General features: G+C 42.7%; 1 protein-coding gene across 1 annotated transcript in view; it reads right to left on the reverse strand.

Annotated features, from left to right (window-relative positions):
- CPS1 (carbamoyl-phosphate synthase 1) overlaps positions 1 to 19,563 on the reverse strand; it is a 66,931-nt gene that overhangs the window by 17,041 nt on the left and 30,327 nt on the right. The window contains exons 13-21 of the mRNA XM_088167500.1: positions 19,252 to 19,393; positions 17,483 to 17,548; positions 16,890 to 16,953; positions 13,474 to 13,655; positions 7,396 to 7,590; positions 6,766 to 6,833; positions 4,479 to 4,554; positions 1,587 to 1,664; positions 518 to 625 (exon numbers count right to left, since the gene is read on the reverse strand). Coding sequence (XP_088023626.1) covers positions 518 to 625; positions 1,587 to 1,664; positions 4,479 to 4,554; positions 6,766 to 6,833; positions 7,396 to 7,590; positions 13,474 to 13,655; positions 16,890 to 16,953; positions 17,483 to 17,548; positions 19,252 to 19,393 — 979 coding nt within the window. The remainder of the gene's footprint in view (positions 1 to 517; positions 626 to 1,586; positions 1,665 to 4,478; positions 4,555 to 6,765; positions 6,834 to 7,395; positions 7,591 to 13,473; positions 13,656 to 16,889; positions 16,954 to 17,482; positions 17,549 to 19,251; positions 19,394 to 19,563) is intronic.

A 19,563-nucleotide genomic window follows, 5' to 3' on the forward strand; every position in this document is an offset into this window, starting at 1 on the left:
CCTTAACAGGATGACATAAAGGGGCATGGCACATTTCATTTAAAAATGCATCTAATTAACTAACTCTGTATCACAAGGTTTATTCTTGAAAGGGGAAAAAGTCAAGACTAGGTGAGGTTCATTCATCCTGGTATTATTTTTGGAAAAGCAGGCAACTAGAAAGCCATACATCTCACATAATCATTTAAGTACTGTGGGAGAGAAGGAAGTGGAAAGAGAGCCATGGCATATGTATGAATTTGACAGTCCTCTACTGCTACAGAAGTTGGTTCTAAACCAGGGAAACAAAAAAATCCTATGGGTCTAAAAGTGTGCACATCTACTGCTTAAATTACTGGGATACAGTTCAGATAATCAAGCCAATCACAGAGGCACTCTGACATCCTTCACCTGCACATACCACACTGGCCTTAAAAAAAAAAATCAGTGGTGATTTGACTTCTCCACTGGAGGTGGAGGGAAAGCAGAGTCAAACCCTCATTTCCTTTTCTCTTTTCAGTGCTAGTGCAACACATACCTTCTCCAAGGCTCCCTGGCTGATGGTCTGGGTGGGGAACATGAGGGTGGCATCTCCTGAGTGAACACCTGCATCCTCCACATGCTCTGAAATAGCATGTGAAATAACCTGAACAAAGCAATGAGAGAGCACTCGGTCATTTCACCCTCTCAGAACCTGCTCCTTCCTCCCCAGCACAGCCCAGCCTCCTGAACACAACTGTATCTGAAATCACAGTGGCATGGGGGGAGGACCAAAAAGTGAATTTCCCACAGTTTTGAGGAGAACATGCCTGAAGCAGACATGAACGAGGAGACCACCTCAGTGTCTTTGCTACTATGGTTGAGCAAATCACAAACCTGATAAAACCTACCCAGCCTGGAGGATCCTAAGGCTTCCTTCCTCTCTCTAACACGTGTGGGCTCAGAAGGTAAAAGCTAAGGAGGCTTCAAACCAGCTTCCTAAGCTCTGCTTGCCAGAACACAAAAAAAGTCATCATTCCCCAACAGGAACAAGCATTATCCCCACTCTTTTGTGGTGTTTTAAGAGGAAATCCCTGTCTAAGAATTTAAATTTAATTAACTGCATCAAGGTATGCAATCTCAATACCAAAAAAGTGATTGTGTCTGCTGGTTAAAAATTAAAATTGAAAAAAGCTTATTTCTGTTAATTGCGAAGTTTGTGATTTGCTTTTTTTTTTTTTTTGCCGTTTCTGAGTAATGAAAGGCAAGGTGAAGTTGTAAAAAAAAAAAAAAATGGAATAACTGTGGTAATTCCATAATCCATGAGAAAATTCTGATAAAAGTAATTTCTGAAGCTAGTGGTTTGTAAATCTGATAAAAATTACATTCAAGGGGATTCATTTACATGGATAAGCAATGCTTAAAAAATAACTGGGTAGATATATACAATAAGAGAGGTGGAGCTTTTCAAGCACAACAGTTTTGAGTCTAAGATTAATTCTTCTTGTTTCTTTACTCTCCTCTGCATGAACCCACAGCTCTATAGCAAACCATTCAAACTGCACATTTTTGCAGATCTCAGATCCTGAAAAAACTAGTTTAATGTTAAAGAACAGCAAAGTACTTACTCTTCCTGCTTTGGCTACAGCATCCATTTCTACCTCACGGGCATCTTCAATAAATTTAGTGAGTACCACAGGGTAATCCTGCCATCAAGACAAGAAAAAAATTATAAAGTTTTTGTAAGAGAATATTTGTAGACCACCTAGGACCCTTTGGAAGCAAAAGATCAGAAGACCAATCTATTAATATCCTCATTTCCACAGATAAGTGAACGTTGCAAAGATATAATGGAGGAAACTTGGCACGATTTCCCCAAAACCAAAAAAGCAAAAAAGTTTGAGATCTTCATAACAACACCAGGACAGGGAAATCTGGGGCAAAAATCATAGAGGTCATGGCACAAAGAAGATGGTGAGAAATGCATGGATCCAATGACCTCTAATCCCATCTTCTAAAGACAGTCCTTAACTCCAAGATCAATTCTTCCTCAGTCTGAGCCTCCCAGCCACAAAGGAACTGATCCTTGGCACTCTCTGTGACTTTGTAGAGTGGTTGTTTGCTATTTTAGACTAATATATTTTATATAACTGATCCATTCCTTTCTAATGTCTCTGCCTGGTTTCCTAAGTCTCCCAGGGAGAGGTTGCCACTAATTATAGCTGGCCAGAACAACCTGTCCCTGACTCTCACTACATTGTTTTCCTCCCTCTTTTTCCTGCCTGTCTCTGGGATGCCAGCACACACTTCCACTCTCCTCTAATACTTTCTCCTTCCAGCCACTTGCTCCAAAAAACTCTAATCTGCATTCTTCCTGGCCAGCTTTGTGCCTCCACATTTTACCTGTCCCATCCACTATTAACTGCCTATTATTTATTAGAGAATAAAATTAAATAAATGACAGTTTGTGCCTGTTTTAAAGGCTCCTCTTGAAAAAATACCAAGCAACTCCAAAAGTTATAAGACACAATTCCTTCCATTTATCAGTGCAAGGGTAAATTCACAGGCAAGGACAATGCTGAAGCCTACACCATTTCATAAATTTAGTGGCTTGTGTCCTGTTACTTTCTGTCTTGCTGCAGTTTTTCACCTGAAGATTTTATATGTGCACACAACCTTGTTTACTTCAATCTGTCTCAACCTGCATTAGAAGTTTTGAACATTATTGTCAACATAAATGCCATAATGACACAACACTGAAACAGCAAAGTCATTAAAACAGCAGAACAAGAACAAGTCAGAGCCTTTACCTGGAGAAGTTCTGCTGGGTGAAGCAGCACTAGATAAGAACCACAAAAACGATGTCCCAGAAAGATGCTCACAACTAATACTGTGGAACCACTCACAGCCCACAGAGGCTTGACAAGACTGAAAAATCCTCCCCAATGTAGAAGCAGAACATTATCATTTTGTTCTGGTTTGCTTTGTGCTAGCTTGACTTAAACTATACCCTAGCTTTTGTCAATACACAATACTGGATGAAGGAAGAAGTTCTTCCCCTGGCAGTCTGACTGCACTAGGAAAAAAATAGCATGTAAATCTCGGGTAAGTCTGTTCAGGATCAGAACCAGAGCACCCAAAACCCCATGGTGTGCAATGGGTCATGTTTGCAGTGAGCAGCAGTGCTTTTCTGTGTGTACTGAATTTCTGTGTGTAGCAGAAGTGGATATCATGAGGATCCCATGGGAACACCCTCTCCTCTTTCCCCTAGGAATATGTCACCTATTGGCTAGGCTCTACAAATGCAGCTCCCAGAAAGGCCTCCTGGACCAGGGAGGAGACATCTCAGGAGCAAAGAACAGCTTTTTTCAATTCAAGTCAGTCAAGCTGTAACAAATTAAGCTGACCAGGGGTCACTTTTCTGGGCTAGAGCCCCTATAGGGCATCCACTGCCATCACAAAGCCACCCAGCTGCATGACAAAGTCATGTCCCACCGAATGGGGCTTAAAGCTGTTGCCTTCTCTGCTTCTGTGAGTGTACAGATGAATTACAGAGGGAAGTTTGGCATTTTGGGAGGCCTAGCACTGCTTAGAACCTGACACACTACCACAGGCGACCCTGTAGTCTCCTGAGAATTAGTTAAATTATTCCTTCTGATGGAAGTAACAGTTGCATTACCCCTCAAAAACTGTTCAAAGATGGTAGTAAGTGGAATCCTTGCCTCCACAGTAACTTATCTTTCAGGATATTATTACTTTGAAAGCTAACTCCCTTTCATTCCACCATTTCTTGCTGAAAAGTTAAACCATTTGCCTCACACACTTAAAAATCTCATGGTTTTGTTCGTGTTCAAGCTTTAACTACCAAAGCATCCTGAGAAATCAGTAATATGTCTGACTTCCACAGCCAGTTGTGTTTTCAGAGAGTTCCTTTTAGATTCATTTATTTATAACTCCAAGATTCCTGGGACAGCAGTGTTATAGGGTGCAACAGCCCTGTTCTGAACAGTGACCATTAAAAAAAAAAAATGAGGAAAAAACCTTCAGAAGAGATGTAAAGATGAATCATTTAGTTGACTAGTTGTTCAAAGAAGCCAGGCAAAACACTTGAGAAAGTGAGTGGAAAATACTCTTAGTTCTATGCTGGTTGATATAACCTGCCACTGGCAAGCCTGGAAGGGTCCCAGCTCAGTGGGCTACCTCTATTTACATAATTAACTGGTCACTACATCTATTTACATAATTAACTGGTCATAAATGTACATGCAGGTCTAACAGCTGCCTGCTGCTCCTCCTCCATGCAGGCACCCTGGTGGGGTCAGTCAGGATATTTGCACAGGCTCCCAGGTTAGGGAATCTGCTAGGGAACAAACTGAGGAGTCAAACTCAGCAGCTCCTCACCAGGCAAGGAAGGGAAAGAGTGAGGAAGACACAGTAAGGAAGAAACAAAGAGAGAGAAAACACAGTAGAGGTGAAGCAAATAAGGGGAACACAAAAGGAAGTGGCAGCACAAAGAGCACCTGAGAGACTCTGGTGGCTTCTGCTAAGAACTTCTTCATTTCCTCTTCGGTGAACACCACATTCATTGCAGACCCACTGGGAGAACAGGAAAGAAGAGAACCCAGGTTAGCTTCCCTTGTGAATCCTAGGGAGGAATCAGTGTTAGGCACCAGGGCACAGGGTTCACAAGGTTACCAACTACCTCTGTATGACAGACTAGCCAAGGAAGCCCCTGACTCCAGCCACTGCTCTGCTCTTGACTCAAAGAGAGGCAGAGGTGGTACCCAATTACTCTCCATCATCCTTCCCAGAGAAGACAGGAGACCTCCAGAACCATAGTGAAGAAATAAAGAACTGTGTTTTCATAGCCTTAGCACTGCTGCCAAATCCCCCTCCTGAGCCAAGCCTTTGAAGGTCCCTCTAAGCTGGGGGAGATGGCCCCAGTAAGGCCCAGACTGAGCCCTGGGGCAGGTGAGCTGGGAGCTCAGGGCAAACACACTTGGCTCTCCCTAGCCCGATTGCTCCCCAGGGACAGATGGAGTGAGGCTTGCAGGGCTCACTGGCGATGGCTGTGGCAGTGTAAATCCAGATGCAAACAGTCTGGTCCTTGCTGGCCATTTCACTGTGCTCCTCCCCTAACTTCTCATTCCTTAAGGGACTAGACACACTACAGCTAATATCTGAAAGCTGCTTTAATTGGAAATGCCAGTAATGTCAAACAAGGGGATCTGGGAGAATATGGGTCCAGAGTAAGGGATTCAAGTCCATTTTAATGACAAGAATCTTATAAAAAAAGATGTTACCCTTCCCATTTCTACCACTGATGCCCAAATTCCCCTTTGCTTTGTCGGGCAAGCCCACAGAGGCTGTGTGGAAAAGTGGAAGAATGATCCATCCCACAAATCTGTCACTTTATCCTAAGATAAATAGCCACAGGTACCTAGGTGATTATATTTACCTCTTCAGCTGATGTAAATCAATAGAGTTCAGGAAATCCATGAACTTGTGTCAGTAGTACCACTGAGGGTGTGAGCTGCTGTACACAGTACCTAACTGGTGGGGAAAGGCATTCAGCTTTCCAAGGAAACTGGCCAATATTAAGGGCCAGAGGATATCTGCTCAGAGGATGAGGAAATCTAGCTGTGGACTGCTGCTGTTCTGCAGACAGAGGCCAGACAGAGGGCTATGCTAGGGCTTTTCACACTCTCATTCCTCAAGTTTTACATCCTCCAGTTTCATCTTTCTCCCTGGATTCCCCCTACACTGCTCTAACACACATTAGCAAATACTTAACACAGAAAGAGCTTATAATGGTTTTAATTTAGGCTAAAAGAAGTGTTCCCTAGCAATCTGGTGAATTACATCAGCAGCAGTTTTTACCTTATACTTAGTATACTCAACTTTGCTCCTGTCAGGAGGACAGTTTTCTAACTCTGCTTGAAACCCTACTGCAAGCCTTAGAGACCAGATAGAAAAGTCTCATTCAGGAGTTTCTTCTAAAGGATATTTCCTTCAGGGCTGAAAAACCCTTTTCCTTTTCTTCTTCCAAAATAAAAAGCATGCTTGTCCTCCAGCCCCGAAAATTGATATTGAGCTTCTTCATTTTGATATGTGTGCCTTTCATATGAAAAGAATCCTGTCTCCAATTTATTTTCACTTGTAAACTGTGCCCAGCAAACTGCCTCTCTGTGCTGAGTCACCCAGCAATGAAGAAACTTCTCACAGAGAAGAGCAATGATTCAGAACTTGCGAGTTTGCCGTGTGCATGTGCTGGTGTAACCTCCTCAAAAAGTCTGTCTGGCTGTTGGAAATGAGGGACTCTGTACAATGTCTATTTAATGAGAAGCAGCTGCCACACTGTAGGGACATAAAACACGCCTGTAAGCAGAGGAGTTTGGCAAATGAGAAGCTGAATTCAAAAGATGCACAGTCATTTTCTGAAAACAGATGCCCATCTCAATAAACAGCCTCAGCAGGTTTCTCTTTTTCCTGGTGGCAAACCATCTTCTGACTTAATTGTACAGGTAACAACCTCAGGAACCTGAAAGAATATCCCAGATGGTTTGTGGTTTTGGCCTTGAGAAATACAAAAGGTAATGCAGCTGAACAGAGATTCTCATGATTATGTTCTACCTTTGATCTGTGACTTCAGGGATCCACTGGCTTTATTAATTGGTTTGAGCAGGTGTCTCACGGGCAGCTTAATGTCACGAACACTTAGCACAGAGTTTTCCACACATCCCCTGAAAACGTTCTCCCTTGTCCCAGAGGTTTTTGGAGTTCATACCCTAAGCTGCTGAGCCTTACCTCAGAACATAGGAGGGCCTCAGCAAACATGGATAACTCACAGACCTTGCAAATTCAACTGCATCTCTCTAAAGAAAGGGAGGAAAAACATGCCGTGAACAAGACAATATTTTAAAGTCATGCCAAAATTCCAATTCTAACTGCATTTGCACTTTACTAGCAATTAGGATGAGGGGAAAGAAACTGGGGACTGCAGCCTGCACTGAATGTAACACACAACGTCCTGGTTTCAGAGCTGTCACTTTCAGACCTCCCCTGTCCATAGAGCTTCACTGGGAAAAAAGAGCAATGCCAACACATCTCTATTCCTTTGAAATCTCCACCTGCTAGAACAGATCTCGAGCCCAGCAGGATATCTAGACTAGCCTGTCAGTGGTGCTAACTTCTGCTGGGTATATAGCTCAGGCTGTGTGAGGTGATTTAAAGACACTTCCCTTCCAGTTTCCACCCAGTGGCAGTGCTGCCATACATCACTTCACAGGGATCAAAAAGTTCTTCGACATGGGCAGTAAAAAGCTGCCAAACGCTTTAGGAATCTTGAAATGTATCAGTGACTCAGTCCTTCCTGAGCAGATGCACATCCCAACCCCCAGCTGCTTCAGCATTTCCCAGATGCACATCCCAACTTACCAAAGTGCTGACTGCCTTCCAGGGAGCCTGGGCCACGTGCAGCTCATCCAGGATAGCTGAGAATATGGAACGATCTTCTGCCTGGTCGATCTTTAAAGGATTTGTGCCAAGGATCTTCACTCCACTCTGGTGCAGTGGTACTGCCAGGTTATTGGGAATCTGCCCACCTACAGAAATAATGCAGCCACTGCATCCCTGTTGGAACACAGAAAGGAGCACGGTCATGTCCGAGTTATCTTAATAGGAAGAGCTGTCACAATAAAAATCCAGTATTTAGATTATGTCCCTTTTTAGGTTGCTGTGAACAAAAGCAGATCATAGGGCCACAAAGATGATCAGAGAGCTGGAGCACCTCTCCTGAGAGAAATGGGGTTGTTCAGCCTGGAGAAGCTCAGCTCCAGGAAGACCTTATTGCAGTCTCCCAGAGCCTAAAGAGAATTTCTTAAAAAAGAGGAGAGCAACTTCTTACATGGGCAGAGAGTGATAGGACAAGGATGAATGATTTTAAACTGGAAGAGGAGTGATTTAGGGAGATGTTAGGAAGAAATTCTTTATTCCACGGGTGCTGAGGCCCTGGCACAGAGTGCCCAGAGAAGCTGTGGCTGCCCCATCTCTGGAAGTGTCCAAGGCCAGGTTGGACGGGGCTTGGAGAAAGCTGGGATAGTGGAAGGTGTTCCTGCCCATGGCAGGGAGGTGGAACTAGATGATCTTTTAGGTCCCTTCCAACTCAAGCCATTCTATGATTTTATCATAATTGTGCTGGCCCAGAGGCACCCAGGCTGCAAAGTGTGATTTGCAGTGTGTATCCTCCCTAAACCAGCAATTTGCTCCCCAATATCCCTCAAAGCCCAGCATTCACTGGAGGTCAAATGCCCTAGGAAACCAGAGAAGTTTGCAGCTTTTACATCAACCCACGATTCTGTAAGCCCTGCTTGAACCACAGGCTGTTACTTAGTTTGCATGCCATGTTTAGGTGCTTCTGCTTTCCCAGTGAGGATAAAGCACTGAGCTGACACACATTGCCTTGCTTTCCAGAGGAAGGCCACTGCACTAGGAACATGCACTGCATCCCAAAAAACCTCAACACTCTGCCCCAAGGTCTCCTTCCCATGTGCTCCTACCCATGGGGACATGGGGACTGTCTCTACAACTGAGCCTACCCCACTGCTTGCTGTGGCCTTTGGACCCAGCAGCACGAACAAACAAGATGCTGAAGTCTTTCTCTTTCAGTCTGGCTCTTGGAGAAAACAGCCTCTCCCATGCTCATGGTCAGAGATTTTCAGAGTAGCAGACATTCATGCAAAATCTTTTTTATTCCAGAGATGCAAGGCAGTAACCTCCAGCAGAGAGGCAATGGGAAAGAACTGGAATTCATGGGGTTTTTTTCTTCCAGGACTGCTATTCAATAAGCAAACCACCTTTCCTAGCCCTAGAAGCCAGTCTATAAGGAGTGTAACAAAGCTAAGCAGAGTCTAAATCAACAGAGCTCAACACCATACAGCCTGCAAAGCTATAGATACACTTAGCCCTTTATTTTAATCAATGCTTCTTATTCCTGACTAGCTCCTTGTTTCTGGTAGTGCCCTGGATGGTAGCAAGTATTTCAGCAAACTGTCATAGATGTTCATTTCCACACAGGTTTTCTGTAAGCACTCCAATTCCAGAGGCAGATGGGGCAGAACAGGTGGCACAGCATCCTCCAGCCACAGCAGAACATTTCACATCTGTCATTGGGCAGCACCACATTTTAAGTGAGAAAATAATAAACAGTAAATAACAAGAGACAGTTGATCCTGCTTGCTAACACACACCTTTCTACAGGTGCAAATATGGGCGTTTTTTTTTCTTTTTACACAGAATCCCTAATGCTTTCAAGTACAATCTAGTCAGGTGTGAAAATTTTCAATAGAAGAAAAGGCCTTAGAGTACTTACGACAAAGAGCACTTTACTTTCAAATTAAAGATTGTGAAACTTTTCCCAAAGGACAATCTGGCCCAGAGAACAGCTCCAGTGAAGGGCTCTTTTGAACCAAATGTGTTTTACAGTTTTACCCACTTCTAACAAATGAGAAACATAAAGCAAGTGATCCATGGTTTGGCTCTGAAAGATAGAGGAACAATGTTCTTTTAATTAACAAGTGTGTTTTTCCTGAAGGTCAGCCTCACTGGCCTTCCTGGAAGAAGAATTCCTTCATCAGGGATTTAAAGGGGTTTGGAGTGGCAAAACTGTAAACTGAGAGCAGGATGGACTATAAGTGACTGGGGAAAAAATAGATGATAAATGCTAGTGCAGTCCCCACTCCGATTTGATGTGGTAATTTCCTACCATAATAAAGATCCAACAGTCTGGCATTTAAGCAGCACTTACTATTCAAAGATTATTTGCTCAGCAAGCTAATACACAGCATGAGATGATTATTTTTTTCCTTTTCACTATGCAGTCACTTATGGGATGCCATGATGCTGCTGGCCAACAGCAAGCATCTGAAAGAGCTTAGGACAGGCAGTGAAAAAGGACAGGGGCTGTTTGGTGCCCAAAAGTGGTTGTCTCATGACATCAGAGATGACCATCTCCAGCTTGGAAGAGAAATCTATGCCTTAGTGCTTCCAGACCATCCAAAACTGAGTAACTCCCTCTAGTCCCTGGATCCTTTATCATCGCACATGGATAAGAACCAGAGTGTGAATAAGCAAATCCCTCCTTGCAGCTTGGAAGGAGGGAAACAAGTCAAAGTAGCTTTGCTTCCAAGGTCAACCAACATCTGAATCTATGCTTGACATATGTGAAATGTGTAGTATCCCAGCTAAGAGCTTCTCCTCAACTGCTGCTCATTTCTGCCTTTAAAACAATTCTAGTTACTGTGCATCTAAAATCCAAATACTGCCTGAATCCAAGTTGGGACAGAATTAGGGACTTCAGCCCTAAGGAGACAGATGAGATTCCTTATTCAAGGAGATAGCAAAGAATCATATACTCATTTTTACTCAAGAAGAACCATAAATTGAATCCAGCTGCTGCTTACTTTAAAATCCTGCTGCTGTTTCCCAAAGTGTGTTCCCACCCAAAGAGCAGCCACTGTCCTGGCAGGGAACACGACTGCTCCACTGAGAAATGTGAGCTGGCAGAAAGGGACCCCAATGCATTTCACTTTGTCATCAGCCATATTTTAATTATAAAGAAAATTAATAACATCCTTGCCATTAGATATCTTTAAAATATATGCAATACATAATCTAGTGAAAGAAGCCTAAGAGAATTATTTTCCCCTTTATAACAAAAATCACTCTTTTTATTACTACCTTGCTGTTATGTCATTAGTAATAGAGCTGGGGTTTCTTTTTCCCTGAGTTTGAAAACAAATTAGACCATTAAAATTGTACCTAGGAGCCTCCTTTACTTTTATGAATTGTTTCAGAATAATCTCCGAAACAGAAAAAAGAATCAGTAGAGGCCCTCAAGCAGATAGATATTAAAATAAAAAGGGAACATCTTCTCTGGAAACAAAAAGCCAATAAATCTGAGGGAAGGATTTTTTTTCTTTTTTTTTTTTAATTATTGTCCTCACAGACTACCACCTAACTCTGCACATTTGCTGTAAATTAAACTTTCCTCCAATGAACAGCCCTGTTATGCAGAGCTCAAACTCTGGTGAGTCACTGCAGCTGTGAATGTCAACTGGAGGCAAAAGAGGACACAAGGAAGAGAAAGAGGAGGGACAGCTGGGTACATCACAGGGACAGGGCTGTCTGAAGCTGCGTGCATTTCTGGGTGGCAGCTCCCAGCTGTCTTAGTCCTGTTGGTAAACTCGCTCCTTTATGCAGCCTAATTTATCTAATCAAAAAACCTGGGACAAATCAGTGCACCCATTCACTTGGGCTTAACAGCTGCCCAAGCTCTGCTGCTAATCCTAACAATGTTTAGGGAGCTGCAATATCATCTCTGCTAAGGGCTCAGGGTTGTGTCCATTGTTTGCTGATGATCCATGATTTTTCAGCTATTTCAGTTCATTGTCCATTGAAACACCAGAGGAGGTTAAAAGAACAGTGAAATCACGACACTGCTCATGCTTTGTATATGAAGCTGGGAGAGATGGCTACCTACAGGATTGGTGAAGGATCTCAGAATCAGATTAATTTTTAACTTGATCTTTTCCTTAGGGGCTGAATTCCAGCTGCATTTGCCTGAGGAAGTATTCTGTTAACAGGGCATTAGCATTTGGCTCATTCATTTTTCTAAAGAAATGACATACAACAAGTAATGTATCTTAGACTATCTCCAGACTTTGCTGGAGGCCTGGGCTCTGTTCCCCAGCTCTGCCCAGGTTCTTTTGCATTACTCTGTGCAGGTCTATCCACTCCTCAGTTTCCCTACTTGCAAATTAGGCATAACAATACCATTACCTTACGCCACTGCTGAAGAAAAGTGGCTTTACTATTTGTATTTACTATTCACCTTGGGAATTATTAGGCAGTACAACACTGATTTTGGATGTTTAGGCTCAGACTCTGAGGCTTTCACACCTCCAGCACAAACACCAAGTTGGTTGTTTTCACACCCATGCCAGAGTAGCAGAATCCTCTGCAAACTCTGGGTATGACAGGATGCTGCTTTTAGACCTGGAGATCTGCACTGCCTCCCATCAAACTGGCCAAGCCTTGCTCTGACAAGCAGGATAATGCAAGTTTCAATATGTATTCAGTATTCTTTTCACACATTTTTCTTACCCAACTTGCTAATTACTGGCACTCCATGTGGAAATGAGCTCCCTCATCACCTATCTCTACCTTCTCTTTGATCCTGCAGTAATTAGATGTTGTATTTCATCAGCGTTATTTGTCTGACAAACTGTCACAACAGTTTCCTCCACGCCCCTGTGCAGGAGTTCAGTTCTGTTAAGTAAACAAGAGTTCAGTGCTTTTAGAGCTGAGCCTCATGGATAATCCTAAAGCATTCAAAACTCAGCCTTTAAGAGCCCAGAGAGGCAACAGAGCCTTTTGGCCTCTTGAAAAGCTATGCTTTCCAATAGTAGTCTCTGTTTTACAAGAATTTAAAGAAGAAGCAAAACAACCCGTAAAAACAGCAAAGTATGAACATGCAATTTAGAAATGGTCATAGACAGTATTTTGCAAATAGCTGAAGAACAGAGCCTAGAGTCTGGGACTTAATTTCTTATGTGCTTTGGCCTCGTTCCAAATTTGTGAATGATCAAAACATGGCCAGATTATAAAACCATTTTAAAAATTCGCACCCATTCACAAAGGAGATGAGCTCAGGTCCTCATATGCAAGGAAAAGGAGTCAAGAAAAATCACAAGTTTAACATGATTCAGGTTCTGCAAAGTTGCTTCAGCAAGTTACATGGCCAACTTGTGTTGAATTTTAGGGTAGATGAAGTTCCTGAAAGCATCTTGAAAAGCTTTAGTGACAAATCCAAGATGAGTGTGTTATCCACTAGAAATCAACATTTTCGATATTAGGGCCAACTGTTTACATTATATATCCCCTCAATATCAAATATGTCTGGGACTCTCCTCCATCTCTTAGATCAGCACTTCTGAAAACTTGAAAATTGCTAAAAGACCAGTCCACTGCCTGGATGAGGAGCTGGAACATTTCATGGTTTGATGGCAATTCCAGTGCCCCTTCCTGATCTGTATGCTGGACCACATCCACTTCCCAACTGTACTGCAAGACCAAGCCTGCAAGTTCTTGAGCACAGGATGGTGTGATGCACAGAACTCCTTCAGCTGCTCCAGGTGGAAGCCTTGTGCTTCAAATCAAGGGTGTGCTAAAGCCCAGCAGTGTAAGGGCAGAACAGTTTGTGCAATAAATGTCCGTGCAGCAAATTAAGCCTGCTTGTAAATATTGTACAATATGGCCTCTTGCAAAATAATTTAATATCTGTTTATTGAGCAGCCTGCTAGCAGCATCAGTGATGTGTAAAATGCAACATTGGGATCCAAAGCAAACCGCTTTTGCTCTCTCCCCTCACCCCCAGCTGCTTCGCAAGCTAGCGACGGGAATTTTGAAAATCTGGGTTGCTTCACGGCTTTTTATAGTGCTTCTGCTTTTCTTTACCTCATATTGGTAGATGTCCAGGATCCTTTCCAGTGACAGCTCCTCAAAGTACAGTCTGTCACACTCATCAAAATCCGTGCTCACCGTCTCCGGGTTGCAATTCACGACCACGGTCTTGTTGCCAAGCTGACGCAGCGTGCGGATACTGGAGACAGCACACCAATCAAACTCCACGCTGCTGCCTGCCAGGAGACACAAAAGTGGCCAAGGAAAGGGGGGATGCAGAGAAGAAAACATAAATAGATACCCTCAGTATTTGAGCCTAAAAAAAACAGAAAAAAAAAAGCAGGCATTGCCTCCTGTCAGCTCAGAGCCAGAAATGTAATTGTCCTCCCGTGGAAATTAATCATCTGCAAAATGTGAACCTCCAAGCACAACAGGTAAATTGGCTCAGCTGCTCAGGAGTGTCAGACCTCTCTAACATGTCTGTCATCCTGTGCTCATATACACTTCAGTGTGCTCTTGCTTTCTATCCAATCACTGCTGCCTCCCAACCAATGCACTCTAAGATGAACCAAAGAGTGGGAAAAACTAAATTGAGTTCCTGTTATTATTAGACAATGCTGCTTACTCCAGGAAACACAGAGCATTTGCATAGACGTGGTGTGAAGGACAGAAGACTGAAGTGGTTTTTACCTTCCAGAAGAGCTAAACCAACAACAGAAGTGTTACATCTCAGTGGGTTTGACATTCCTGTACACTGACTCCAGGTAAGGCAGAGCAGTAGGACAGCACTTCTGCAGCCACTCTGTGATCCTTTGATCTTGCTTTAAAGGCTACAGTGACTATGGCAACATGGTGGCACGAGCACATCCTACTGTCCCAACCCCTGAGTAACCATTGTGGCCATCTTAAAAGGAAAGAGGCACAGAGGGGGGCTTGGGTGAGCACCAGGACTTGGGCAATGCTCCAGGGAACACTTGAATCGAGACTTGTGCAAACATTTCTATCCTCAAACATCTAATGATGCATATTAAAGAATATCATTAAATGGTTATGTTTACAGTCTACAAGAAAACCCTGGACTCATCATGCTATGTTCAGTCATTAACCACTGATTTTACTTCTATATATAATTGTGTGACAAGATATGTTAGAAATTCAGTCTGTGCTTAATTGTTGTCCCCACCACCAAGTCACAAACTGATAGCTGGAAAGGTCATTCCCTGACAGGCACATAAGTTGTTTCCCCACTTCTGTCAAACAAGAACCTCAAAATATGCCTAAGCTTCAGTTAAAATCCCCCGGAAAAGAGAGAAAAATCAAATCTGAACCTGGATGTTTCCCAGAAGGGACACCAGATGCTCATTCAGTTTTTGTATTCCACTTCCATTACACAGGTATTTTTATATGCATAAGAAACCTCAGCTTTGGAACCCAATGGTCACCTGGAGCCCTCATCTGACTGCTTCAGATACAACCTGGGAAAACAGCTGAACAGCTGTTAAGTGTATTCCAGGCACATCCAGTAATGATCATATCCAAACATAGGAAGAGGGGAGACAGAAAATAAATAGCATTATTGGTAATGACTGTTGTAACATAACCAGACACTGCTCCTCAGGAGACAATTACGACATCAATACATGCATGTTTTTGAGCTCACTTTCACGTTTCAGTCACACTGAGTCTGTGTGCACACCTTAAACCTTACAGAGCTCTCTGCTGCCCCAAGCCAGTGGTGGAAATAGATTTATACTGCTTTTAGGGCTGACACACAAACTCCCTCCCAGGACAGGAGATCCCCTCCTGGAGAAGGTGAGGAGTAAGGATTGCCAAGGCTACACGTGTGCAGGAAAGGTGTGCCAAAGCAAGCACTGAAGTTCAAGAGTGTGTAACATGTCTCTATTTGGCATATTAGTTTACAAGAAACTTCAAAAAACCCACTTTGGTTTGAATAATTTTCTTTCTAAACATAGAATATAGCATGACTTTTGAAATAGCCTCACTTCCCTCAAATGTTTTTATTTCTTTGCAGAAGTGTGAACATATTCAACAATTTCCTGCAATATATTTTCAACTATTTTCAAATAAAAATCCTAAGGGTTGTTTCAGGTTTTTTAACCTAAAACTCAGCTTCCACAAAGGAAATAAGAAAAATAATGTCACATGTTCAGCTTCCATCCAAATCATTTAGCCTTTTCTAACCTGGAAGAGAACACTGAGTTGATCCCACTGAATTCAGATTACAATACTGAAAGCATAGAGGAAAAGCACACTGCTCACTTGCCTTCAAAGGATAAAAAAAAAAAAAAAAAAAGGAAAAAAACCTCAACTTGGGTATTGCACCTAGGAAAAAAATATTTTACAGATACAAGTTATGGCTTCCTCTAGGTTTCCTCCTTTATTTAGTTACAACCTCTTCCAAAGATGGTTTTGAGGATCTAATCAAAGCTGCAGAGCAGATGAGACCGAGAACAGATCTGCATGTCTATTCTAAGCTGTGAGGAGTTTTGGGTGAACAGTGCAAAGTGTATTCACATACATTTGATCAACTTATGAAATAACACTGCCATCCTTTTCATTTTCTGTAGCCATGCCACACAGCCTGTTGAACAGCAGAATCATTCACAAAAGATAAGCCTCATCATGGAGTGTTGCTCCTGATTTCAGTCATCTCAACATTCATACTGGAAACAAGAGTTCAAAAAGACATGTCCTACAAACAGCAAGAGGAGTGCAGCATATGAGCTCTCCAATCCAAGCAAAACAAATGGATGGAGTTTTCAATTGTAGCTTTCATAACCCATCACCAGATCTGGGAGATGCAGAGCAGAAATATTTCTGAATAACAAGCAAATTTTTCCTTGTCAATAATTACAAGCTATTTGGAGAGATCTATGGGAAGAAAAAGTGAAAGTCATCACATACAGAATTCAGCAGTCTGTCTACCCAATACTCACAGCCACGAGGAAACTTACTCTGTGTAATGATCTGAGTGGGTTGAAAGAAAAAGACAACATACAGAGAATTGCTTATACAAAAGCAGCTGAAGAGATCAAAATATTTTCAGAGTCACCCACACTTAAAAATGCATAGTGACAATATCATCATGAGCTGGCAGTAAACATGTAAGATAGGTATGGGAGCAACAAACTCCAATACAAGGTTGGAGGCTCTCAAGACCTTAACGTGTGAAAAAAGGAAGATTAAAAAAAAATTCTGTAAAACCTTGTGGAAATCACAACTAAGTACCAGGTGAAAAGTAATAAAATTCTCCTGCTTTTTTTCCAGGGCGTGAAAGGAAATCTCCAAGCAAGTATAAAATGCAAACCTTCTGTTAGGAATTGATATCCTGTGCACTGTGCTCTGGAGTGTTTTTTCACCATATGAAAAGAGGAACAAAGGAACCACAAGAATATCTGAAGAAGGCTTGAGGGGACAAGGAGAACAGAGGAGTTGTAAGAAAGATTTACCTATGTGATATGGTCCACAGCCCAGCACCATCACTCCACAGTCATCAAATTTTACATCGTGTTCCTGGGAAGGAAGACAAAAAAGTCATTAGGATCTGTACTCCACAGCACCTAACTCTGTGCTTTTCAGAATAAACAGTTCCTGGTGTTCAGCCCAAATCCAACAATCTGATCCTTCAGGATTCCAGTCTGATCTTGCTCACTGAAGTGTAAATCAAGTGCAGCTCTCCTGGAATTAGTGCTGCACCCAGACCAGAAGACAAACAGCACCTCTGATACGACTGTTCAAGCAGCTAAGGACCTGTGAAGCTCCATGTAAGAATAATGTTAGGATGAGATAAGGGAAATGTGACTTCTGCATTCCCAGCACCTACCTGTGCACGTACAGGTGATGTGTGACAGGCTCTTAACAACTTAAGGGCATAAATAGTAAATGCACTGGATCAGGAATGGAGCAAGAGAAAGTTCCACAAACAATCCACAAGAATTGCTACAGAGACCAAGGCATCTGCAAGATTTACAGAAATAACATGGCATAGGGAAAAGAGATCAAAGCAGACAGCAATGAGAGTGCTGTTTCTGAGGGTGCCTACCTGCCCATTGTATGTGATGTAGAGGTAATTAGTCACTGCTGGGTATTCTGCTGCCAGGGTGTCAATCTGCACAAGAAAAAAAAGGGGGGTTGTGACTTGGCCAGTGCAAGATCTTTCCTACATGTAGATTTTTGGGTTATTCTCTTCTGCCTCCTTCCCTTCCTACTGCTGTTCCACTCCTATTATTTTCTCATCATATCCTTCCTCATAAGGACATGACCTGGACTGTCCTGTGCTATTAGTGCAGCTTATGCTTGGCCTTGCCCTGACCCTAGAGTTCAGTCAACACAACACTCTTCCATCTCTTTCTGAGCTGCAGTTTTAGCTCTGCACCTCTTTGGTGAAACACCTGCACAGTCCAGAACTTCCCCCTACTTGCCAAGGCCATCATTCTCTAGTTTGTTCAGTGGATTACACAGATTCCTCCAGGTCTTCTGTCCTTTATAACTAGGGTGTCTGGAATCTTCAGACTCTACTTTTGACCCCACCTTACTCCCACACACAATATCACTAAAAAATCTTGTGGAGTGGCACTTCAATGACTATGTGTTTATGTCACAAGGTAACTCGTGCTTTGATAATTAAATGATACACAAAGTAAGAGTGATTTTAAACCACCCTTTTTATGTAGTTTTCAACAATTTCTTATGCAATTAGTCACCAGAGAGCCCAGAAGAATAATTTGCCCATGAGGCTGTTCACAAACTATTTGTGTCAACTACTCATGGTAACCAGTCCACCCGGGTCACCAGCGACTGCTGAAGTTTCCTGAATGAACATCTGAAACACTTCTCCAGAGAATACTGAACAGGGAACAATATGAAAGCAGTCCTGATGTGAATTTTTATGCTATACCATTTAAGAATCTGCCCAAACCTCAAGCACTTCCAGGAATCCCCACTGGCTGTCCAAATCCTTGTCAGTCCTGGAGAATGTGACCTCACGTCATTAGCACCGTGTGTTCTGTTGCTCATTATTGTTGCTAATATTGTGACTTGTACTTCATGGCTCAAGAAGAAACATATGCTTTGAAGGCACAGTAAAATGACCTTATTAAGTGTATCTTGGCACAAAAATCAATCCAGTGCCATATCCAGCTGAAAGAACACAGTGCAAGACCAGGCATGTTTCTGTGGCCAGGTGAGCCACAGAAGAAAAAAGAGCAGCTGGAGAACAGAAGAAGACTTGGCACCTCCAACTGGGCCTGAGGATACAGATGAACTCTTTCAGAAACATGCAGTAATTTGGGTTGGTTTTTTTACCCTCCTTAAGGACAGAAAACCAGCTGGTGGCTGTTTAATACCAACATACCTTAAATGCAACAGGGCACCTAGTGACACTGCCATGAATACCAGATGAGCTCATTAGGCTCATGCTATCACAATGAATAGCAAGTGAGCCCATAACAATAGCACACTTCAAATAAAGTATTGGCCTGTAAAAATTTACTGCCAGGAGAGAAGATATATGCTCTTCATGGTCCTACCATGGTGGGCCAGCATTTTCAGCCTTTTCCTGAAGCCACATGTGTTTCCCCCTCAGCCATAAAGAATATGAACAAGAATAGTCTCACTGTCTCTTTGGGAATGTTCATGGATTACATTGATGCCTGCAGTGCAGAAGGAACAGCTTCATGGGTGAACTGTGCTCTCCTCAAGTCAACACCCAAACTCCTGAGGATGTTAACAGAGCCAGGGGTTTCTAAAGACACAGGGGTCTCCTGCCACTCTTGGAAGTCCCCAGCAGGCCCAGTGATGTTTCTCACATACCTGCTTCACCCAGGGCACTATATTCTTCTTCAGTCTCAGCTGACGACACTGGACTTCAGTCAGCCCCAGGCATTTCCCAATCTGCTTGTCAGAGAACCCCATCTGCTTGGCTCTCCTCAGTGTCTCTTCTGGAATTGTTTTGCTGGGATTAAATAAGAAAAACACATCTGCATGAGGTTTTGCAGGAATAACTAGAAGATATATGAGTGCTTTTGTCTCTCACTGCATAGAGTTTCTATAGGATCATGCACTTGAAGGCAAGAAAAGGAAGAAGACTCAAACATAAAACACCTTTTTTGCCCTTGGTGCCCC

The sequence above is a fragment of the Sturnus vulgaris genome, chromosome 7, assembly GCF_052056855.1.
Source record: "Sturnus vulgaris isolate bStuVul1 chromosome 7, bStuVul1.hap1, whole genome shotgun sequence".
NCBI lineage: Eukaryota > Metazoa > Chordata > Aves > Passeriformes > Sturnidae > Sturnus > Sturnus vulgaris.